This window comes from Oxyura jamaicensis, unplaced genomic scaffold (assembly GCF_011077185.1).
Source record: "Oxyura jamaicensis isolate SHBP4307 breed ruddy duck unplaced genomic scaffold, BPBGC_Ojam_1.0 oxyUn_random_OJ71687, whole genome shotgun sequence".
Classification (NCBI taxonomy): Eukaryota; Metazoa; Chordata; class Aves; order Anseriformes; family Anatidae; genus Oxyura; species Oxyura jamaicensis.
In genome coordinates this window covers 1-19,474 of record NW_023310643.1, presented here as the reverse complement: position 1 = coordinate 19,474, position 19,474 = coordinate 1, and the positions used below count along the sequence as shown (strand labels likewise).

General features: G+C 44.7%; 1 protein-coding gene across 1 annotated transcript in view; it reads right to left on the bottom strand.

Annotated features, from left to right (window-relative positions):
* LOC118159699 (zinc finger SWIM domain-containing protein 6-like) overlaps nucleotides 1-19,439 on the bottom strand; it is a 158,098-nt gene extending 138,659 nt beyond the window's left edge. Inside the window, exon 1 of the mRNA XM_035314263.1 lies at nucleotides 18,814-19,439. Within this exon, the coding sequence (XP_035170154.1) occupies nucleotides 18,814-19,348 (535 nt within the window). The 5' untranslated portion in view covers nucleotides 19,349-19,439. The remainder of the gene's footprint in view (nucleotides 1-18,813) is intronic.
* Between the last annotated feature and the right edge of the window lie 35 nt (nucleotides 19,440-19,474).

Below are 19,474 nucleotides of genomic sequence, written 5' to 3'. Positions count from 1 at the left end.
AGGTCAGCTGCCCTGGTGATGTTTCTTTCTCACTTTTTGCCCACCCCCTAGGAGGGTTAGAGAGAGTCCTGATGCTGTGCTAGCACTTCTCAGCAGCAGACACAACACTGGTGTGATACCACTGCTGTTCTAGCTACAAGTGCAGAGCGCAGCACTGTACGGGCTGCTGCAGGGAAAGTTAACATCCCAGCCAGACCCAGTACAGGTTAATGAATGTTTTCCTACAAGTCCTGTTCCTACTTTAAGTGAATGGGCTGATATAAATCTAAGAATGTATATGTATATCAACTCCAAATGCTGCCACCAGAATAAAAGTTTCCTACCTTTCCAGGTATGTTCAAGAATTGCCTAACTTTTGTTCAACTGGTTAAAAGCTACAGATGCCCTTCACCTGCTATGTTTTTCACTCTATAATAGCCTGTTAATTAAGGTACAATTTGCAGTTTGATATTTTATTTCAGGCATAAACTTCAAATGATGAGCGAATTATGACTTTATCCCATTTCTGAGGAAATGCATTTTTTCCTAAATGACGAGGTTGAGCGAAGCTATTTCAACTAAGGTTTCTCCTTTGCATCCTGCTCACTCTCCATATTCATCAAATTAAGTTAGGCTTAATCAAGATGTGACAAGCTGTATTCAAAATAATCAGAAAATTAAAAGATATTAAAAGTTTGAATGTTTCAAGTTTTCAGCAATTATGAGTTAAAGGATTTCAGTGTTCACAGCCATTGCATCTGATGAGTTCAATCTCATTCTGCTAACAAATAGGTTTAAATCTCACCTGCCTTTACGTGCATTTAGTGGCATCTTCATAACAAACAGTACAGTATTTGTTTTTGCCTGTCTTTTCTTCTTGTCACTTCTACATAGTGCGGAAGATAAAGGAAGGAGGTAACATCACAAATCTCCATGAGAAGTACAACATGGACCTGAATATTTACCATAATTCATCATCCAATACAGATTTTCCCTTCTTTTAAGGAAGATGGCATTTTCCAGAACTGAGACACTGCTTTTAGTGTGTGTATTTACTGAGCATTCACAACGGTCTAAATCAAGAAGAGCCATTCCTATCTAAAAGCAAGTTTCATATAGATGATTCAAGTGAAGAGGCTTCTGAGACTTCCCAATAGCCAAAGTCTCAATCATTATACACAAAAGACATCTTTTCTTTGCTTTATCACCTGATGCAGTGTTATTCTTGGGAAGATAACACTGATGGACACCTCTTAGAAATAAAGCCTAGTCTATTTTGTGTCTGTTCCTTCCAACCCAAGCATTCTGTAACAGACTGAGCTTGGTGGAAGCCTATCAAACCATTTTACGCACTCAGTTCTTCTGGAATACATTGAGCATAAAGTGTGGTGAAAGTAATTTCACAACACCCAGCTCCTAGTCTGCACACATTTGTTTTATCTTTCAAGATGAATACATTTAAAAGGATTGCCAGATGAACTAGACCTGCCATCTGCACAGCATAATTAACAGGAACTCTGGCCTGAATTCAAATAGCACAAAATTAGATTAAAGCTACACAACTTTAGTAGTATCAGTTATCTGAACCCAGTAGGATCTCTTTCTTATATCTTCATTCTTATATCTTCAAAGTTTAAAATCCAAAACTTGTCTTAGACTTCTCTACTAGGCTGAACGGCCTTGTATAGCTTCACATCTACTGCAGAAACAAATTATGCAAAAGGCATGACTGTTAACACATCCATCGCTCTATGGAAACTGCCCTGTGGACAGTCTCCCAACAGGGACTGGAAAGTAATCCACAGTACTTTGTCCCGTGGTGGAAAGTGGTCAGCCATCTTTCAGGAAGGTACAAAATAAAGGTCCAAAGAGGGAAAACTACAGCAGTCAGCTGACACGTAGCAGCTTCTGGCCATGAACCCATAGGCAGCATTCTCACCTTCTGCTGGCATAATACTTCTAGATGGCTTTGGCAAGGTTGCTAAGTGTAAGTCCAGTTTCCTGAACCAGTTTTGCAAAATTCTGAACATGTGAGCAAATCTGTATGCAAAGAACTAAGTAGAATCCTTCAGATTTTGTTGGTGATACTGTTTTTTTTTTTTTTTGTATTTAATTCAACCCCAGAGTTGTGATGAGAATATCCACTGTGAGCTGTCTGTTCCATAAAAAAACATCAATCCCAGAGTTAAATTTGTCACACTTGAGGAGGCTCGCTCAACTGTAGCGCACAAAATCCCAGCTTTTTAAACCTCTTAAATGCCTTTCCAATGAAATGATGCTTTCACACTAAGGAATAATGTTTTCCCAAGATTAAAAACAAAACATAGTTATGAATAAAGTGTGACTTGAAATACGTGGTCTAGAATAATTTGAATCTGTGGCACAATTTTGGATTTGCATAAATATATTAAAGTATACACATCCAGTCATAGCAGATTAAGAATTTCATGAAGACAAAGGAAGCCTACAAGCACTGTTTCTCTCTCCTTCCCCCACTCAGGTCCTGCAAGCCCTTCATCCCTCCTGGGACAGTATTTACACTGAATATAGCTTAACCAAATTTCAAAACTGAACATTTTTTATGAGACTGTTTAAAGAGCCTCTTGCATGAATCATAGATGTAGAGCTTAGGGATATGGTTTAGTGGAGGACTTGTTAGTGTTAGGTCAGAGGTTGGACTCGGTGATCTTGGAGGTCTCTTCCAACCTAGACAATTCTGTGATTGTGATAGGATTTTTCCTACTTATTAGCTTCACATGAGCAATAGCACATTGTATAGTTCAGTACTACAGATCTAAACAACTAGTTTCCCCTGATTGTATTTGTCTGCAAAATAGCAAAGAGGAATAGGGGTAAAGGTGGAAGGATTAAAAAGACTACAATTGTGAAAAAATAATTAGTAAAAAAAAAAATAAAGGACTGATACACCTGACAGCTCTTCATTCTTTGTGGAGCAGAGTTCAAGCTGGTACTTTAACAAACCTGACTTATGGAAACCATGGTCATCTCACAAAAGTATAAACACCTACCACCAACCTAAAATATGATTTGACGAAGAAGCTATCTAATTTTAGAAGACTGGTAGCAGTGCAGCAATGAAGCCAGCAATGAAGCAGGGAAGATAACAGACCAGGTAATTTCACCTTCCTCAAATGAGGAAAAATATTTAGTTTTAAAGCCTTAATATACACCTACATTAATGACAAACATCACCTGCAGAGACTAGGAAGGAAACAAGACACTCCAATTAGGGTGGGAGGTCATGCAGGTTCCTTTCCAGCAGGAGACAACGAGGAAAGGTGAAGTACCTGTACTGGGTCTTGGTGGGACAGTTATAGCTTTCCCTGCAGTGGCTCATATAGTGTTGTACTCTGCACTTGTAGCTAGAACAGTATTGGTATCACACCAATGTTTTGTTTATTGCTGAGCAGTGCTGGCACAGCATCAAGACCCTCTCCAACACTACCCCCCCCCCCCCAAGCCAGTAGGCTTGGGGTGAGCAAGAGGTAGGTAGGAGACATCACCAGGGAAGCTGAACTAAACCAACCAAAGGGATATTCTATGTGGTAGAGTTTCTGTCCAGCAAGGTAAAACCACCATAGTACTCTACATAAATTATATACAACTTAAGGACTGGTTTTCTCACTCATGCATGCTTGATAGTCTGACAGCCACAATCCTCCAGACAGATCTGCAGGAAAGCTCTAGGAAGTGAGCAACCCAGATCAATCCTTCTACATTTAAGTAGGCTACTGTTTAAAGCTTTGTACTGGCTTGCTTTCATCTCTCCCTAGTGCAAGCAGTCAAGAAAGCCAAAACAGCCTATCCCAGTGACCTGCATAATGCCCCATGAAATCTCTCTTTATGATAAAAAGCCATTTCTGCCCTGAAAATGGGTTCATCCACACTGAAGTATACAACTTCCAATGTCCTTCTTCCCTCCATCAGTTATGGGCAAGCTTAGTTCTGTGTTACTTCGGTCCACCTGGAATAGATCACACATGCTTTATTCCAGTCCTGAAGACAGACCATTTCAGTAAATACACCTCACTTACAGGAGCAGTTGTCTGTCTTAACTTGCACACTATCCAAGTTATACAAAAACAGCAACATTCTGCTCAATTGCTGTTCTACTTGGGGAAGCAGTAATGATACTGGAATCCCACAAAGATATTTTAGACTCTCAGTGATGTCTGTATCAGAAGTGCTCAGTTTACAAGCAATAAGGGTATTTCCCCACCCCCAACAAGCTCCATCATTTCCTTCTCACATATTACTACCAGTAATCAAGTTCATGCAAGTCAGCTGAAGTCTCTGCTATAGAAGTCTGTTATACCACCACGATCCTGCAGCCTTCAGTGTGACTGTTGAGGTGTAACTGATCAAAGGCTAAGAAACAGAGGAGATGGCAGCTCATTCTTAGCTATGTTAGCTCAGCTGGCCTAACCAAAGAGCTACAAAATCTTTATTGAATGAGGTCAACAGCTATGAATGAAAATAAACATGGAATATATCTGGTCAAACAACTGCACAATAAGGGGAAAAAATTGCCTTGAAAGTCTGTTATACTAAGTATGCTGATGCTCAGTACTGTTTTAAGAGGCAACATATGAACTTTGAAGACAAAAAAAAGCACTTTTGCAAAAGCTATACAGATATAGAAAGAAGTGAACATGGATGATCAGAGCAAGTAGTTAAGCATTTCCTTCCCCTTTCCTCTACTCGTAAAGATTTGTTGGGCTTTTTTTTTTTTTTAATCACTGGGAGAGTATGGTGGTTGGACTCCTCTCTTAGTTGAGGTTTTATAACAAGGAAAACCACTGTGGATGAACAGATGTAGGCCCTCTCTCATGTAGGCCCATCAGACGTCACAGTTCAGAAGAGATCCATGCTGCAGTCCCTGGAACAGTCAGGTTGCCTCTTGCCAAAAGAATTTCCAAGCGCAGCAGCTATCTCCTTTCCAGGCAATACTCAGGCCTTCGTGATAACTTTAAACTGATCCAAGTGTAACTAAGACAGAAAGAGTCCTGCCCTTCTCCCAACTTCCTCTCCCTTGAATCAACAGTAGCATTTACATGGCCAATAAATGAAGTAAAATTCACCTAGCAGATCTAAATTGACAAGCAGGACAATTCTGTCTCACCATGCAGCTATCTATGTAAACCCTGGTACAAGGTGCAAGCTTGAAAACTGTAGTGTTCCTCTGACAGCACCCTATATTTAAGCCAACCTAAAGCTATCATGTAGCTTCAGGGTGAATGACAAACACTGCTCTTCGTAATGGGTTGTTTGAAAATGACAATCATGAAAAAGCCTTGGAAATAGATGTTTATAAGCACAGTAACACCTTTTTCTGTTCTGAGAGTTACACAATGAGATACAGACCAGTAAACAAGTCACAGCACAGTAAATGAGTCAGTTATTTAATTTACCATAATCATGACTAGAGTATTACACAATGGAATACATATGGATAGGTCTATTTCACAGCCCATCCTTGGAAGAGTTCACCTAGTAACAAGACAGAACAAGGTTGTTGGAATGGGCTTCTGGAGAACAACTCCAGAGCTCACAAGAAAACATTATGACCACGGAGGCCCTTTCATCACAATGTCAACTCCCAGTGCCCATATCACTGCACTAGCATGCCCATACCAGGACTAAACAAAATGCCACCACCACACTGGAGGTGGATATTCAATATCTATAGCATGTATTACTAACAAACCTGGATAGGCTGGATATCAGGAGGAGGTTCTTTACTGAGAGGGTGGTTGCACACTGGAACAGGCTCCCCAGTGAAGTAGTCACTGCATCAAGACTGTCTGAATTTAAGAAGCGATTGGACTGTGCACTTAGTCACATGGTCTAAACTTTTGGGTAGACCTGTGTGGTGCCAGGAGTTGGACTCGATGATCCTTATGGGTCCCTTCCAACTCAGGATATTCTATGTTTCTATGTAACCTCACTTGGTCACAAATATATTCGTTCCAATAGGAAATCAACCTGACCAAAAGCCTGGCAGAACTTTTGCCCACAGAAGAAAGGAGCTGAAGACAGCATATGGCAGCCCCAAGCTCCGCAAGGGCAGGCCAGTCAAAGGTCCCTCCAACCTGTGTTGAACATGCCACAGGTGACTTATAATATTTAATTAGCTTGATGCAAGTAGTATAAGTCATAGTCTGTCTCAGTAGCAGTCACACCTCCAGACCACACTGCAAACATACTCTCCCCACTATACTTCTGCACTTCAGACCAGCAGCAGCTTGCAGCAGCCACAGGATAAGTGGATTTGCTTTGACTTCCTTTATTCCTCACGCCATACTCCCCCATCCCCAGGCTCAGGACATTTCCTTACTAAAGTCACATACAACACTACCCCTCACAGATTTCCTGGCCCAAAACACAGCTACAGATAACCCTCCCCATCTACCTATCAAGCTTCATGTGCACTATGCTGTTATACAAACTTTTTTGCACTCTTATGCTGCCAATTCACAAACCTCGTTCATCCATGTAACTTCTTCCCAAGGTGCTTGCGTTATGTTGCAGCACCATCTTCCCCACATCACTACCTTCTCTATCCCATGGCCAAATAATTGAGTACATTGAGGCCCCCCTCAAATGCAGTTCTACCCACTGCACATTTGCTGGTTCCAGAGCAACTGTGGTGCATCAGGAATAGCTCTGATGTCTCCAGTGGAAACTCACAATATGTTTCAGGATTTCAATTGCTTTCCAGTTTATAGAAGTGCTGAAAGGTAGATGCCTCTCCCAGAACTTTTGACCTTTACTGGCTTTTGTGGTTTTTCTTTTACTTCCTAAAATAGCAGCTTAGTATCTCATTGAACAGTCATATTCCTCTGCTTCCTCCTTTCAGTAGATGTTTCTGAACACTCTCTACTTAGAAACATACAATCATTAAGGTTGGAAAAGACTACCAAGATCTTCTGGTCCAACCACCACCCCAAACCAGACCAATATCACCCAATAAACCATGTCCCTAAGCACCACATCCAACCTTTCCTTGAACACCCCCAGGGACTTGACCACCTCCCTGGGCAACCCATTCCAATGCCTGACTACTCTTTCTGAGAAGAAATGGCTCCTTATTTCCAACCTAAAACTCCCCTAGCACAAATTGAGGCCATTCCCTCTAGTCCTATCAGTGGTTATCTGCAAGAAGAGGCCAACCCCCAGTTCCCCACACCTACCTTTCAGATAACTGTAGAGAGCAATAAGATCTCCCCTGAGTCTCCTCCCTCCAGACTAAACAACCCCAGTTCCCTCCACCACTCCTCATAAGACTTGTGTTTCAGACCCTTCACCTGCTTTGCTGACCTTCTCTGGACACATTCCATGGCCTCGATGTCCTTCTTGTACCGAGGGGCCCAAAAGTGAACACAGTACTTGAGGTGCAGCCTCACCAGAGCAGAGTACAGGGGGATGATCACTTCCCTAGACCTGCTGGCCACACTGCTTCTGATACAAGCCAGGATGCCCTTGGCCTTCTTGGCCACCTCGGCACACTGCCAGCTCACGTTCTGGCAAGCACCAACCAACACCCCTAGATCATTTTCCTCCACACAGCTTGCTAGCCACTCCACCCCAAGCCTGTAGCATTGTATGGGGTTATTGTGACCAAAGTGCAGGACCTGGCACTTAGCCATGTTGAACCTAATCCCATTGGCCTCTGCCCATTGATCCAACCCACCCAGGTCCCTCTGCAGGGCCTTCCTTACCCTTTGGAGATCAACACTTTCCCCCAACTTGGTGTCATCTGCAGGCTTACTGAGGGTGCACTCAACTCCCTCACCCAAATCATCAAAAGAAGTTAAGAGGTTGTGGTGGTTTTACTGTACTAGGCAGCTGAACACCACAACCACTCTCACTCCCCCTCCTCAGATGAGGAGGGGAAGAAGTAAAGGAAAGAACAACTCATGGGTTGAGATAAGGATAATTTAATTAAAGAGAAAAAATATTATTAAGGAAATATTATTAAACAATTCAACTAAAGGGAAAAGAGGGAAAGGGAATAACAAAGCAAGTAAAGGCTACGTGGAAGTGCAGAGGAAAAGAAATTACTCTCTACTTCCCACAAATGAGCGATGCTTGACCACGTCCTTGAAGCAGGGCCTCAACGCACGTAGCCGGTGTTCGGGAGGAGGACAGACGTTTTTGCAATGAGGGCCCACCCCATCCCTCTTCTTCCTTTTTCCACCTTTTATTGCTGAGTGGGACATCACATGGTATGGAATATCCCTTTGGTTGGTTTAGGTCAGCTGCCCTGGTGATGTTTCTTCCTCACTTTTTTGCCCACCCCCCAGGAGGGTTAGAGAGAGTCCTGATGCTGTGCCAGCACTTCTTAGCATCAGACACAACACCGGTGTGATACCACTGCTGTTCTAGCTACAAGTGCAGAACGCAGCACTGTATGGGCTGCTGCAGGGAAAGTTAACATCCCAGCCAAACCCAGTAGAGAAGTATTTACTGTTATTCAAGAAAGAAGGGGAAGATGGACCTCCAAACAGGCAGGGATTCACTCAAGTACATGCCCATGAATTGCATCTTCCCAATTATCCAATCTAACAATTCACTAGCTATTATTCCACACTGAGTTATCAGGGAGTAGCTGCTTTGAACTTACTGCCACCTTACTCCTTTCAGATTTACTCTCCACACTGGAAGTATTCTGTTTTCTGACAACACCAGTACCCTTCCCTGTATTGCCCCCTCCCCCCCACATATACAAAATCAAGATTACAATGCTCACATTTGCTCTACCAAACTCTACCATCTATCTTTCACTCATAACAACTTCAGGTTTGTCTTCCATATGGCCTCATATCCACAGGAAAAACTCCAGTCCTTCTGATCACCACTGTACCAACTCAGCCAGTTCTTCTCCTCTTTCCCCTTCAAATTTTCTACCTTCATCTGAAGAAGTTCCTAATAAAGCCGTGCATCATTTGCCACCAGACTCTTCCTTTCCTCACTACATCTCCAGTCCTTATCCCCAAGTACTATATATAGCCCTGAAAAAAAAAAAAAAAAAAAAATCTCCGTTGCTCACAAGTCTAGGTACCACAAGTACTTGCTATTGTGGGGAAAAAATTGATATGAAAACACATTTGCTCTTTCTGCAATACAAAATGTTTTAAAATTAAACAATTTGTCTACTGATTAGAATTAAGAAAATTTGACTATACCTTATAGTAAAGTTACAATATATTAACTTATCAGTGCATATTTAACCCTATGAATAAGTCTGTTTCAAACACTTGTACAAAATCAAATCAACAGTTTTGTTTTACTACTATCATGATGGAGCCTCCACCGCAAAACAACAGAACTAGCTTTTGCTTTGATAGTCTGACAAATACCATTCCATTAAACTGAGAAGTCAGCGCTTTCTGAAAAATATTATTTCCTTCAAGTATACCTTCTTTATGAAATTGAAATTGGGATGTAAAGGGGGGGGGGGGGGGATTGGAGAGAAGGGACCACGCATTTCATAACTTACTTTAGTTTCAAGAATAACAAGATAGTTAAGTTCACTTCATAGAATCACAGAATATCCTAAGTTGGAAGGGACCCACAAGAATCATCAAGTACAACTCCTGGGTCCCCAAAGGACCATCCAAAAAATCTGACCATGTGTCTGAGAGCACTGTCCAATGCTTCCTGAACTCTAACAGGCTCACTGCTGTGACCAGTTCCCTGAGGAGCCTGTTCCAGTGCCTGCCTGATCACCCTCTCAGTGAAGAACCTTCTCCCAATATCTAGCCTGAACCTCCCCCCGTCACAACTTCAAGACATTTCCTCAGGTCCTATTGCTGGTCACCAGAAACAAGATCAGCACCTGACCCTCTGTTCCCCCTCATGAGGAAGCTGTAGACCGTGATGAGGTCATCCCCTCAGTTTCCTCTTCTCCAGGCTGAACAATCCAAGTGACTTCAGCTGCTCCTCATCTGTCTTCCCCTCCAGACCCTTCACCAACTTCATAGCCCTGCTTTAGAGGCTAACAGTTTTATATCTTTTTTTATACTGTGGCATCCAAAGTTGTACACAGTACTTGAGGTGAGGCCACATCAACTCAGAGTAGAACAGGACAACCACTTCCCTTGACCAGCTAGCAATGCCATGCTTGATGCACCCCAGTATATGGTTGGCCCTCCTGGCCTCCAAGGCACACTGATGGCTCATGTTCAGCTTGCTGTCAACTAAAACCCCCAGATCCCTTTCTGTGGGGCTGCTCTCCAGCATCTCATCCCCCAGTCTGTACATATAACCAGAGTTGCCCTTTCCCAGATGCAGAATCCAGCACTTGTGTTTTCCTTCAGGTGTTTTTCAGTGACACACAAAATAATTTTCTCCATAATTTTACTAGGCACTGAAGTGAGACTGACAGGCCTGTAATTACCGGGGTCTTCTTTCTTGCCCTTCTTGAGAACTGGAACAACGTTTGCCAGCTTCCAGTCAACTCAGACCTCCCCAGATTCCCAAGACCATTGAAAAATAATTGAGAGATATCTCATGATGACATCAGCCAGTTCTCCAAGTACACTGGGATACATCCCATCAGGCCTCATGGACTTAGATGCACCCAGGTGGAGCAGCAAATCCTGCACAAGTTCGGGGTTAACTGGGAGTTTATCATTCCTGCAGTCACAGTCCTCCAACTCAGGGTGCCTGGGGTCACAGAGCCCATGACTGGTGTTGAAGACAGAGGTAAAAAAAAAATAAAAAAATTAATTAAATCTCTCTCCTTTTTTATGTCCCTAGTTGTTATGTGACTGCCTTCATCAAGTATCAAACCAATGTTTACTCTGGTCCTCCTTTTCCTGTTAACATACTTAACGCCTTTTTTTTTTTATTGTCCCCCCACACCGCCAGCCAGCTTCAGCTCTAATTGAGCCTCGGCCACACAAATTCTCTCCCCACAAAGAGCAGGAGGACCCCCGTAGTACTCCCATGTTGCCAGACCTTACTTCCAGCAGCCATACACTTTCTTTTTTCTGCCTAAGCTCTTGAAGATCTCTGCTTAGCCAGGCCAGCCTTCTGACTCTCCTGCTTAACTTCTGACATTTTGGAATTACCTGTTCCTGTGCTCTTAAGAGGCGGCACTTAAAAACCAACCAGTACTGATGGACCCCAATGCCTTCAAAAGCAGTTTCCCAGGGGACCTCACTAACAAGTTCCCTGAGCAGTCTGATGTCTGCTCTCCCCAAATCCAGGGATGAAGTTTTGATGGCAGTTTTCTTCTTATCACCAAACATTTTAAACTCAACTACTGCATGGTCCCTATGGCCAAGGCAGCCACCTATCACTTCACCTAACAGACCCTCCCTGTTTACAAGCAACAGGTCTAGGAGGGTACCTTTCCTATTGAGCTCTCTTAGTACACGTACCAAGAAGTTATCAAAGTGCTTCAGGAATACCCTGGACATCTTTCTCTCAGCTATGTGATATTCCCCATTGACACCTGGCAAGTTGAAGTCCCCCATAAGGACAAGGGCAGATGATCTAGAGGTATCTCTCAGTTCCTTAAAGAATAATTCATCAGTATCGTCATCCTGGCTAGGTAGTCTACAGTAGACTCCCACAAACTCCCCTTTATTTGTTTGTCCCTTAATCCTTACCCAGAGGATCTCAACCATATTATCACCAACTGCAAACTCTGTACAGACAAGTGCCTCCGTTAGAGTGCCACCCCCCCCCCCCCCGGGGGGGACTGGGCGTGTCCCTGCGGAAGAGCCTGTAACGGTCCATCATAACACACCAGTCACGTGCCAATCATGTCATAGCTCTGGGACTGGGCCTAGGCTTCTAGCTCCTCATTTCTCATGCTGCATGCATTTGTATAGAAACATTTCAGATGTGCTTCACTGAACTCAGCCCATTTTGGGGCAAACTGAAGGGTCTTGCTAGCATGCAGCCCCTCAATTTTTGGCATGCAGTCCTAAAGCTTATCACTGGCAGGCCCGGTTTTGTCCCTTTCCCCCTTCAAATCTAGTTTAAAGCCTTATCAATCAGCCCTGCTAACTCCTGTGCAAAAATCCTTCCTTCCCCCCCCCCAAGAAAGGTGCTTCTCATCAGTAGCCAGTAGGCCTGCTGTCATGTAGACCTTCCCACGATCAAGAAACACAAGATTACCTCAGTGGCACCAGCCTCAGAGCCACGTATTAATCTGCTGGCGCTGCCTCTTCCTTTCAGTATTGATCCCTGCTACTGGAAGGAAGGATGGAGAAAAACACTACCTGTGCATCTGATCCTTCAACAATTACCCTAAAGTCATAAAGTCCCTTTTGATCCCTCTTGGACTCCTCTTTCTCTTTGCTACCTCATTACTGCAAACATGAAAAAATAAAGGGTAATAATCAGAGGGACATAGCAGGTGAGTGACTTTGAGTGATATCTCTTATCCAGGCCCCAGGGAGACAGCAGACTTCCCTATGGGTTGGGTACGGACAGCAAATCGAGCCCTCCGTTCCCTTCAAAAGAGAGTCTCCTATGACAATAACTCTTCTTTTTTCTTCCCCCCCTTGGTGGAGGTTGTTGTGATGCAGGGTATAGGCTGACTTGCCCCAGGCAACTCCCCCAATGTGGATGGACCTTTGTCCACATCATTTGCCTGCCCATCAAGTTCCAGAGCCTATTCCTGTTGTGTAGGGGCACCTGGGAAGGTGAAGTAGGCAGCAGGCAGGTTCACCTGCTATACAAAGCATGAATCTTCTTCCACTCTCTCATCTCTTAGGTCCCTCCTTCTACCTGGTGGCAAGGGGGTAGGGGAACCTTAATGTCTTGTGTTATGTCTGGCTGAGCAGTGTGTCTCACGGATAGCAGATTACTGTCCCACCAATCTCCTTCTCTGGCTCTCTGATGCTCCTCAGCCTGCCCACCTCCTCCCAAAGCTCTGCCACCCGGGCAAAGCTGTTCTTCAACCTGGGCACACCTCCTACAGCTGTGCTTGCTACCACCATCCTGTAGTGGCATAAGAATAGGGCACACCCAGCAGCCTGACACTTGGGTGACAGCATGTTCCCCCCCAGAGCTCTGTCTGGGAGGCTGCATCAGTTGTGGTGGGTGCCAAGCTCCAATAGGTCATGGCCTTCTGCCAGATGGATACCATCACTCCCTGATCCATCTGCTACACCATACCCTTTTTTCCCCCACTCCAGTCACTCACACTCCCTAGGGGCTGCTTTTGTATGGGGTGGGGTGGTGGGGGTGCTCCTGGCTCCACCCAAGCCTCATCAGCCACCCTCGTGAGGGCTGCCAGCTCCTGGCAGCTAGCTCCCTCAGCTGCCTTGAAGTGCTTCAATGCAGGAAACCCCCTGCACATTACAATCCCCTGCTCCGATGCAGAACACATCTGTTCCAGAGCCAATCACTGCACCTCTTGGGTGCCTTCACTAATACCCACTGAAAGTAGATCACATAGAGGGAGCAGCCATTCAGACTATATTGTCTTTAAATATACCTCTTCAGGAATCTACTGAACTCTGTGACCTCTACCTTATCTCAGATATCACTTCCCAACTTCTCTTCCTAGCCTCTCATCTAAGAGAGTCAACCCAACATCTTACTTGGAAGAGAAGTAGTAAGTACATTAAGTATATCTTACTGTCCTGGTTTCAGTTAGGACAGAGTTATTTTTCCTCCTAGTAGCTGGTAGGGTGCTATGTTTTGGATTAGGATGAGAAGAGTGCTGATAACACGCCGATGTTTTAATTGCTGCAGAGCAATGCTTACACTAAGCCAAGGACTTTTCAGCTTCTCGCTCTGTCCTGCCAGCAGGCAGGCTGGGGGTGCAGCAAGAGCTGGGAGGGGACAGACCCAGGACAGCTGACCCAAACTGGCCAAAGGGGTATTCCATACCATCTGACGTCATGCTAAACAATATATAGGGGTGGCTAGCCGGGGTGGGGGGGCCGGCTGCTCGGGGTTGGGCTGGGCATCGGTCAGCAGGTGGTGAGCAATTGCATTGTGCATCACTTGTTTGTACATATTATTATTATTATTTTCTATCTTAATAAACTGTCTTTATCTCAACTCACAGGCTTCACTTTCCTGTTTCTCTCCCCCATCCCAGAGAGGGAGGGGGGAGGGTGAGTGAATGGCTGTGTGGTGTTTAGCTGCCAGCCGGGTTAAACCAGAACACTTACTCAATGAGCCAAACTCATTCCTCAACACATCTTCACACCTGCCACCAGCCACTTAAATTTATCTACATAACTACTTAGAAATCAAGCCTGTGAATTATTGTCAGTATATATATATAGCAATATAAAGCTCGATCACTGAACTTTCAGTAAAACTAAGCAGAATGTTGCTTCTAAAATTTTCAAGTAGCACCAATCAAGTTATTCTCAGCTTCTTCATTCCATTAGACAGCCAAGGCATCTATTATATCAAGTCCTATTTCTAGTCACTGTCTACCATTCATGCATTAGTAGCACATTCAGCTCAAGTCACCTCTTTTAGTTCATGCATTTAGATTTTACCAGGAAAGCTGCGTGACTGCTACGTCACATATAATGGCTTGCAAGAACAAAGAACTAAAAAAAGTTGCACATTGCCATCCTTCCGCTCTATAGGATGCAAAATCGAAGTTTCATACTTCTATGTAATACAGCTACACTAAATCCAGACAATATATTAGCATTGATATTTTTATCCCCAATTCACTAATTGTAGTCAGCTTGCAAGGTTTCAGTTGAAAACCTAAATCAGCAGAGAAACTGAGACTCATTCTGCATGTACATCAGTGGTACAGCCAATTTTCATAGTTGCCATTATCCATAACAGTATTTCTGAATAAAAGCATTCCAGGTTTCCCCTGTGTAGCTAATATATTAAACAATTCATTTAGACTGAGGTTTCCCTGTTCTTGAACTTTCAAGATAAGTGGACTCAGCAAAATCGTCTTGAAGAAGCACAAGTCATACTTAATATGGTCATCAAGGCCAGCTCCGTAAATACGCAAACAAGTTTTTTATTAAGACCATTTTTTCCAACCTCCCAAAGCAGTACATTGCATTCCATAAATAAGAGAAGGAAACTAAGTGCTTCATTGACAAAACTGCTGCTGTGTAATCAAGCAATCCATTGCTGTAAGGTTCTTCATGCAACTTCATTGACTAGCTCAGGTTTTCCAGAAGACTCAAGAAAGATGATCCATAGATTTTTTTTTGCTAATAAATTCTTAACAGATTTTAACTGCCATTATTTCACAGTCAAAACTACATGTAAACAACAAAAACAGCCACCATGCATATGAAACCCTAATACCACACTACATGCATTTATAATTTCTATAAGTGTACTATCAATCCCATCATTAATCACTGAATATTTATTGATGAACTTTAGGCTGGTCAAAATATCAAAGCTCAACGTATAAATTAAATACTAATAAAACCCACCAGCTGTTCTCGACAAGGGTAAACTAGAAGCTTACTTGACAGAGTTTGTTCTGCCACTATGCCTAAAACACAGCTGAACACAGGTATGCAAAGAGAAGACAAGCCACCAGTATAAAACAATAAAAAGTCAAACTTGAAGCATAAGGAAACAAGTCTAAAAGAACCAGTGCTGGTAAAGTCCTTTAACCAAAAACCTTCCTTTTAACAGAATATTAAAAGTACAAAAATAATTAGAATATACACAAACTTGATACTCTACTATATTACAGACTAAATTTGTCTCATGTTATAAGTTTATTCAGTTTTAACTGCCTCAATAGTCAAGTATTATTTCATTACTGAGTATAAATTAAACACTGTAGTCAGCTGCACAATTCCTGCACAGTATCTGCATTACTACTAGCTGTCAGGAGTACCCAGTTAGCAATTAAACTTGGCATGCGTACAAAGTGTCTCATTTCTTAGAAATCACATTTGATTTTCCCAGATTTTAAAAATATCATTTGAATTCAGTAAATTTTGAGCCAAAAAGATAAAATAAATACAATAAAGATACATTAAGGCCTACTTCTTTGAAATTTCTTCCTATTATGTCATTTCCCCCCCACTTATTTTTCCAGAAATTCCATAACATTAGATATCTGACACAAATTAACAATGAAAAGTGACCTATGTAAACAGGCAGGTTGTTAAATAAAGCAGGACAAAAGGTAAGTCACCTGAATTCATGTGCTAAAACTTCAGTAACTGAGCTTCTGATTTACCTGATCTGCTAGATTCACTAGCACGAATTTAAACTTACCAACAGGTTTTGCTGCATCCTTCCAATTAACATCAGACCTTCTCAGCCACTGCCTATGCATTTCCAAAGCAAGAATTCCCAGATATTTCAAGACTGTCAAACATACTCACTTGCAACAAGGAGTAGAGGATTTAAATCCTTTTTAAAGCATGTGATTATGCACATCATAATTACATTAAAATTAATACTTTAAATATGGATAAAGATGCCCCTCTTCCACATGGTTTTTCATTTTTCATAAAGTTTTATTAACGCATAGGTAAAACGCCTACACTGGGAGATGCTTCAATCTAAACTGAACTGCATCAAATCAGAAATAGTCTTTTATACAGCTATTAAGCTCCTACAGCAGGCCTTTTATCAGTTCTGACTTAACCACAATGTAATGCTCTTTACTTCACTTATTATTAGAGGGCTACACCCTTCTGGTCTTTTTAAACATTTGCAGGATTAAATCAGAAAAAGATAGTGATTTCCATGACGAGTTTTCTAGACATCCTGATCTTTTGACAAAAAAAATGGCCAACGCAACAAGGACTGGATGCATGGAGGGGGAAGGCACACAACCAACCACATTTTCAGCATGTTTAGAATGCATTTAACAGCTCCAGAAACAGTAGTCAACACTTCAGTTATACTTATGCATGTTTTCTTTCACATTGACCCTTGCCAACATTACTCAATCCCCTCCCCTTTAGAGGCTATACAAAGATACTTTTTCCTTTCACAACTACTCACTGAGGCCTATTCCACTGCCAAAACCAAGCAAAGCCCACGCTAGGTGTGTCTCCTAAAGAATAAGGAGATCTTCTATTTATCACCCCTTGGCTTTATTTTCCACAGTGAACTCCTGGCCTTAATGTAGACCAAGAAACCCTCCTCACGCGCACTACTGTCATTCCTCATCACTCGCAAACAGAATCAAGTGCAAGCAAAGGGGGGGAAAAAAAAAAAAAAAGCCCTACTTCCGGCTTTGCCAGACCTGAGGAACCACAGATGTGCTTCAGACCTCTGGAAAGGGAAAGATAAAATATGAAGATTATTATAAACTTAGATTTTTTTTTTCCTAAGTGATTGCCTCTGAGCTGAACTCACCCTAGACTGGAGGGAAGCACAGCAAGCCTAGGAACTGCAACAGAGCTTCCCTTCAAAAAAATAAGTAGCCATGCAGAGGAACACATTTGTAGACTGCGCGTGGACAGTGCCCGGCACGGCTCAGCACGAACAAAAGGCTCAGGACCGCCCAGGACGGAGGTACCGGCCTTGCCTGCCCCCTGCTTCGTCAACCGCTCCACTGTGGGGGTGGGTGCAAGAAAAAAAATAAGCAGCCTCTTTCGTCTGGCTTCCCCTTTCGAAGGGGAAACAAAAAAAAAAAAAAAAAAAAAAAAGTGTCCGGCCACCAGCTCCTCCACAGTGCATCACCAAAACCAAATCGGATCCCCCGTGGAAGTTCGATCACTCCCTCTCGAGGGGGATACACACACCCGTACCTGGGTCCGAGGCACGCCACCCAGGGGGGGGTGTATCCCCCTCGCGGAAGAGGATATTCACCTCCGTGGCCCTTTAAACAGGGGCAGGGAAGAGTTAACTGAAGGCGCTCATTAGCCAAGGAGGGCAGAAGAGCAGCGGCGAACAGCGGCGGGAGGGGAAAAAGGGATGAATATTGTTCTCTTCTAGCAGGAGGAAGAGCAGCCCTCGCTCCCCCCAGTTGTCATGCAGCACCTCATCCCAAAGCAACTATCCCCTTGTTCACCTCCCTCCTCCCCCACCTCACTGTCTGCCCGGAGCATGCCCGCGCTCCCCTCCTCCACTCGGATTTCATCCCCTTCCTCCGGCTCGCCGCTGCCCTAGAAGTGCCTTTGTTTGCGGCTCCTCCCCCCATCCCCGCCGCCGCCCCAGAAATCCGCTCCCGGGATCTCGCATTCGTTTTTATTTCTTTATTTTGGAACACGATGTATTTCCCCACCCCCATCCCTGTGTGCCGCCTTCTGCTGATTCATTTCCACCGACTGCCCCGGGGGGGAGGGGCCGCGGCGGAGTCATCTCCTTCCTATTGTGGTCTGGAGTACAGTGACGATCTGGATTGCCGGGGGTGGGCGCTGGGAGGGGACAAAACCAAACGGGATTACACAGCCTGGATTACCGGGAACGGGCACAGTGCAGTACGAGAGTTAAAGGGACAGGATTCTCTCTACTCTTTCGCAGGCTTGCTACCTGCTGGGTAGGAACGACGGCACCGGGCTGGAGTGGAAGGCCGCCGACGGGGCAGAGTGGCGGAAGGTAGTTTTATCTAGGAGAGAGGCGAAGGAGTTCTATGTTCTGGAGGCGAAGGGGAGGAGACTGGCGGAGGAAGTTGCACAGCCTAGGTTACAGGGTGGAAACGAAGGGGTTGCGCCGACCCGAGCGCTGGGGGCAGGGAGCAGCTTCGCCAGGAACAGGGCCGGCAGAAGGCCCTCGGCCGCCAGGGCCATGGCGAGTAGGCGGTTCCCGGGATAACAGGTGGGTGATACGCTGGTGGGACCCGCGGTGCGGCCGGCAGCGCCCTTGTCCGGGCGGCTGAGACAGTGGCCCAGCTCCGGAGCGCGGCCCCGGCCGGTGACTCACCGACTTGTAGGACGTTATCGACGCAGCCACCATCGAGCAGAGATATACCCTTGCGGAAGGGCAGGTGACTTTCGTCGGCGGCAGCGTCTGCAGCACCGCCGGGTGCAGTACTGACGGCAATCCCCCCAGGGGTGGTGGGGTCCTCAGCGCCGGTATTGAAGGAGGAGTACATGCAGATCTCCCTCTCGCTGCGGGGAAAGGACCAGTAGACGATCCTGCGCTGTACCGGCTCCGGGATCCGCTCGAACTGCTCCTCCACCCGCTGGAAGGGCCACTTCTCCGCCACCTTGCGAGCCGCGATGTCCAACAGGGATTCGGGACTCTGGGTTTTACCAAGCGGCAGCAATCCCAGGGCAACGGTGGTGGTAGCAGCAGCAGCTGCTGTTACGGAGGAGGAGGAGGAGGATCCGGCACAGAACGCCCCACTGCCAGGTCCGGCGCAGCCCACCCGCTGGCCTGGCCTACAGCTCGAACCATAGCCGGGTCTGCAGCAGAAACGCTTTGCGGGGAGAGGGAGCTGACCACGCTCCGCCATGATCGCACCGCTTCTAAACAGGCGACGGAAGTGACTATACCATATAAACGGCACCAGGAAGGCCGATAGCCCCGCCCCTCTGCCATATAAGGGTAAGGGACGGGCACTTTACCTCACTGGGGGGGG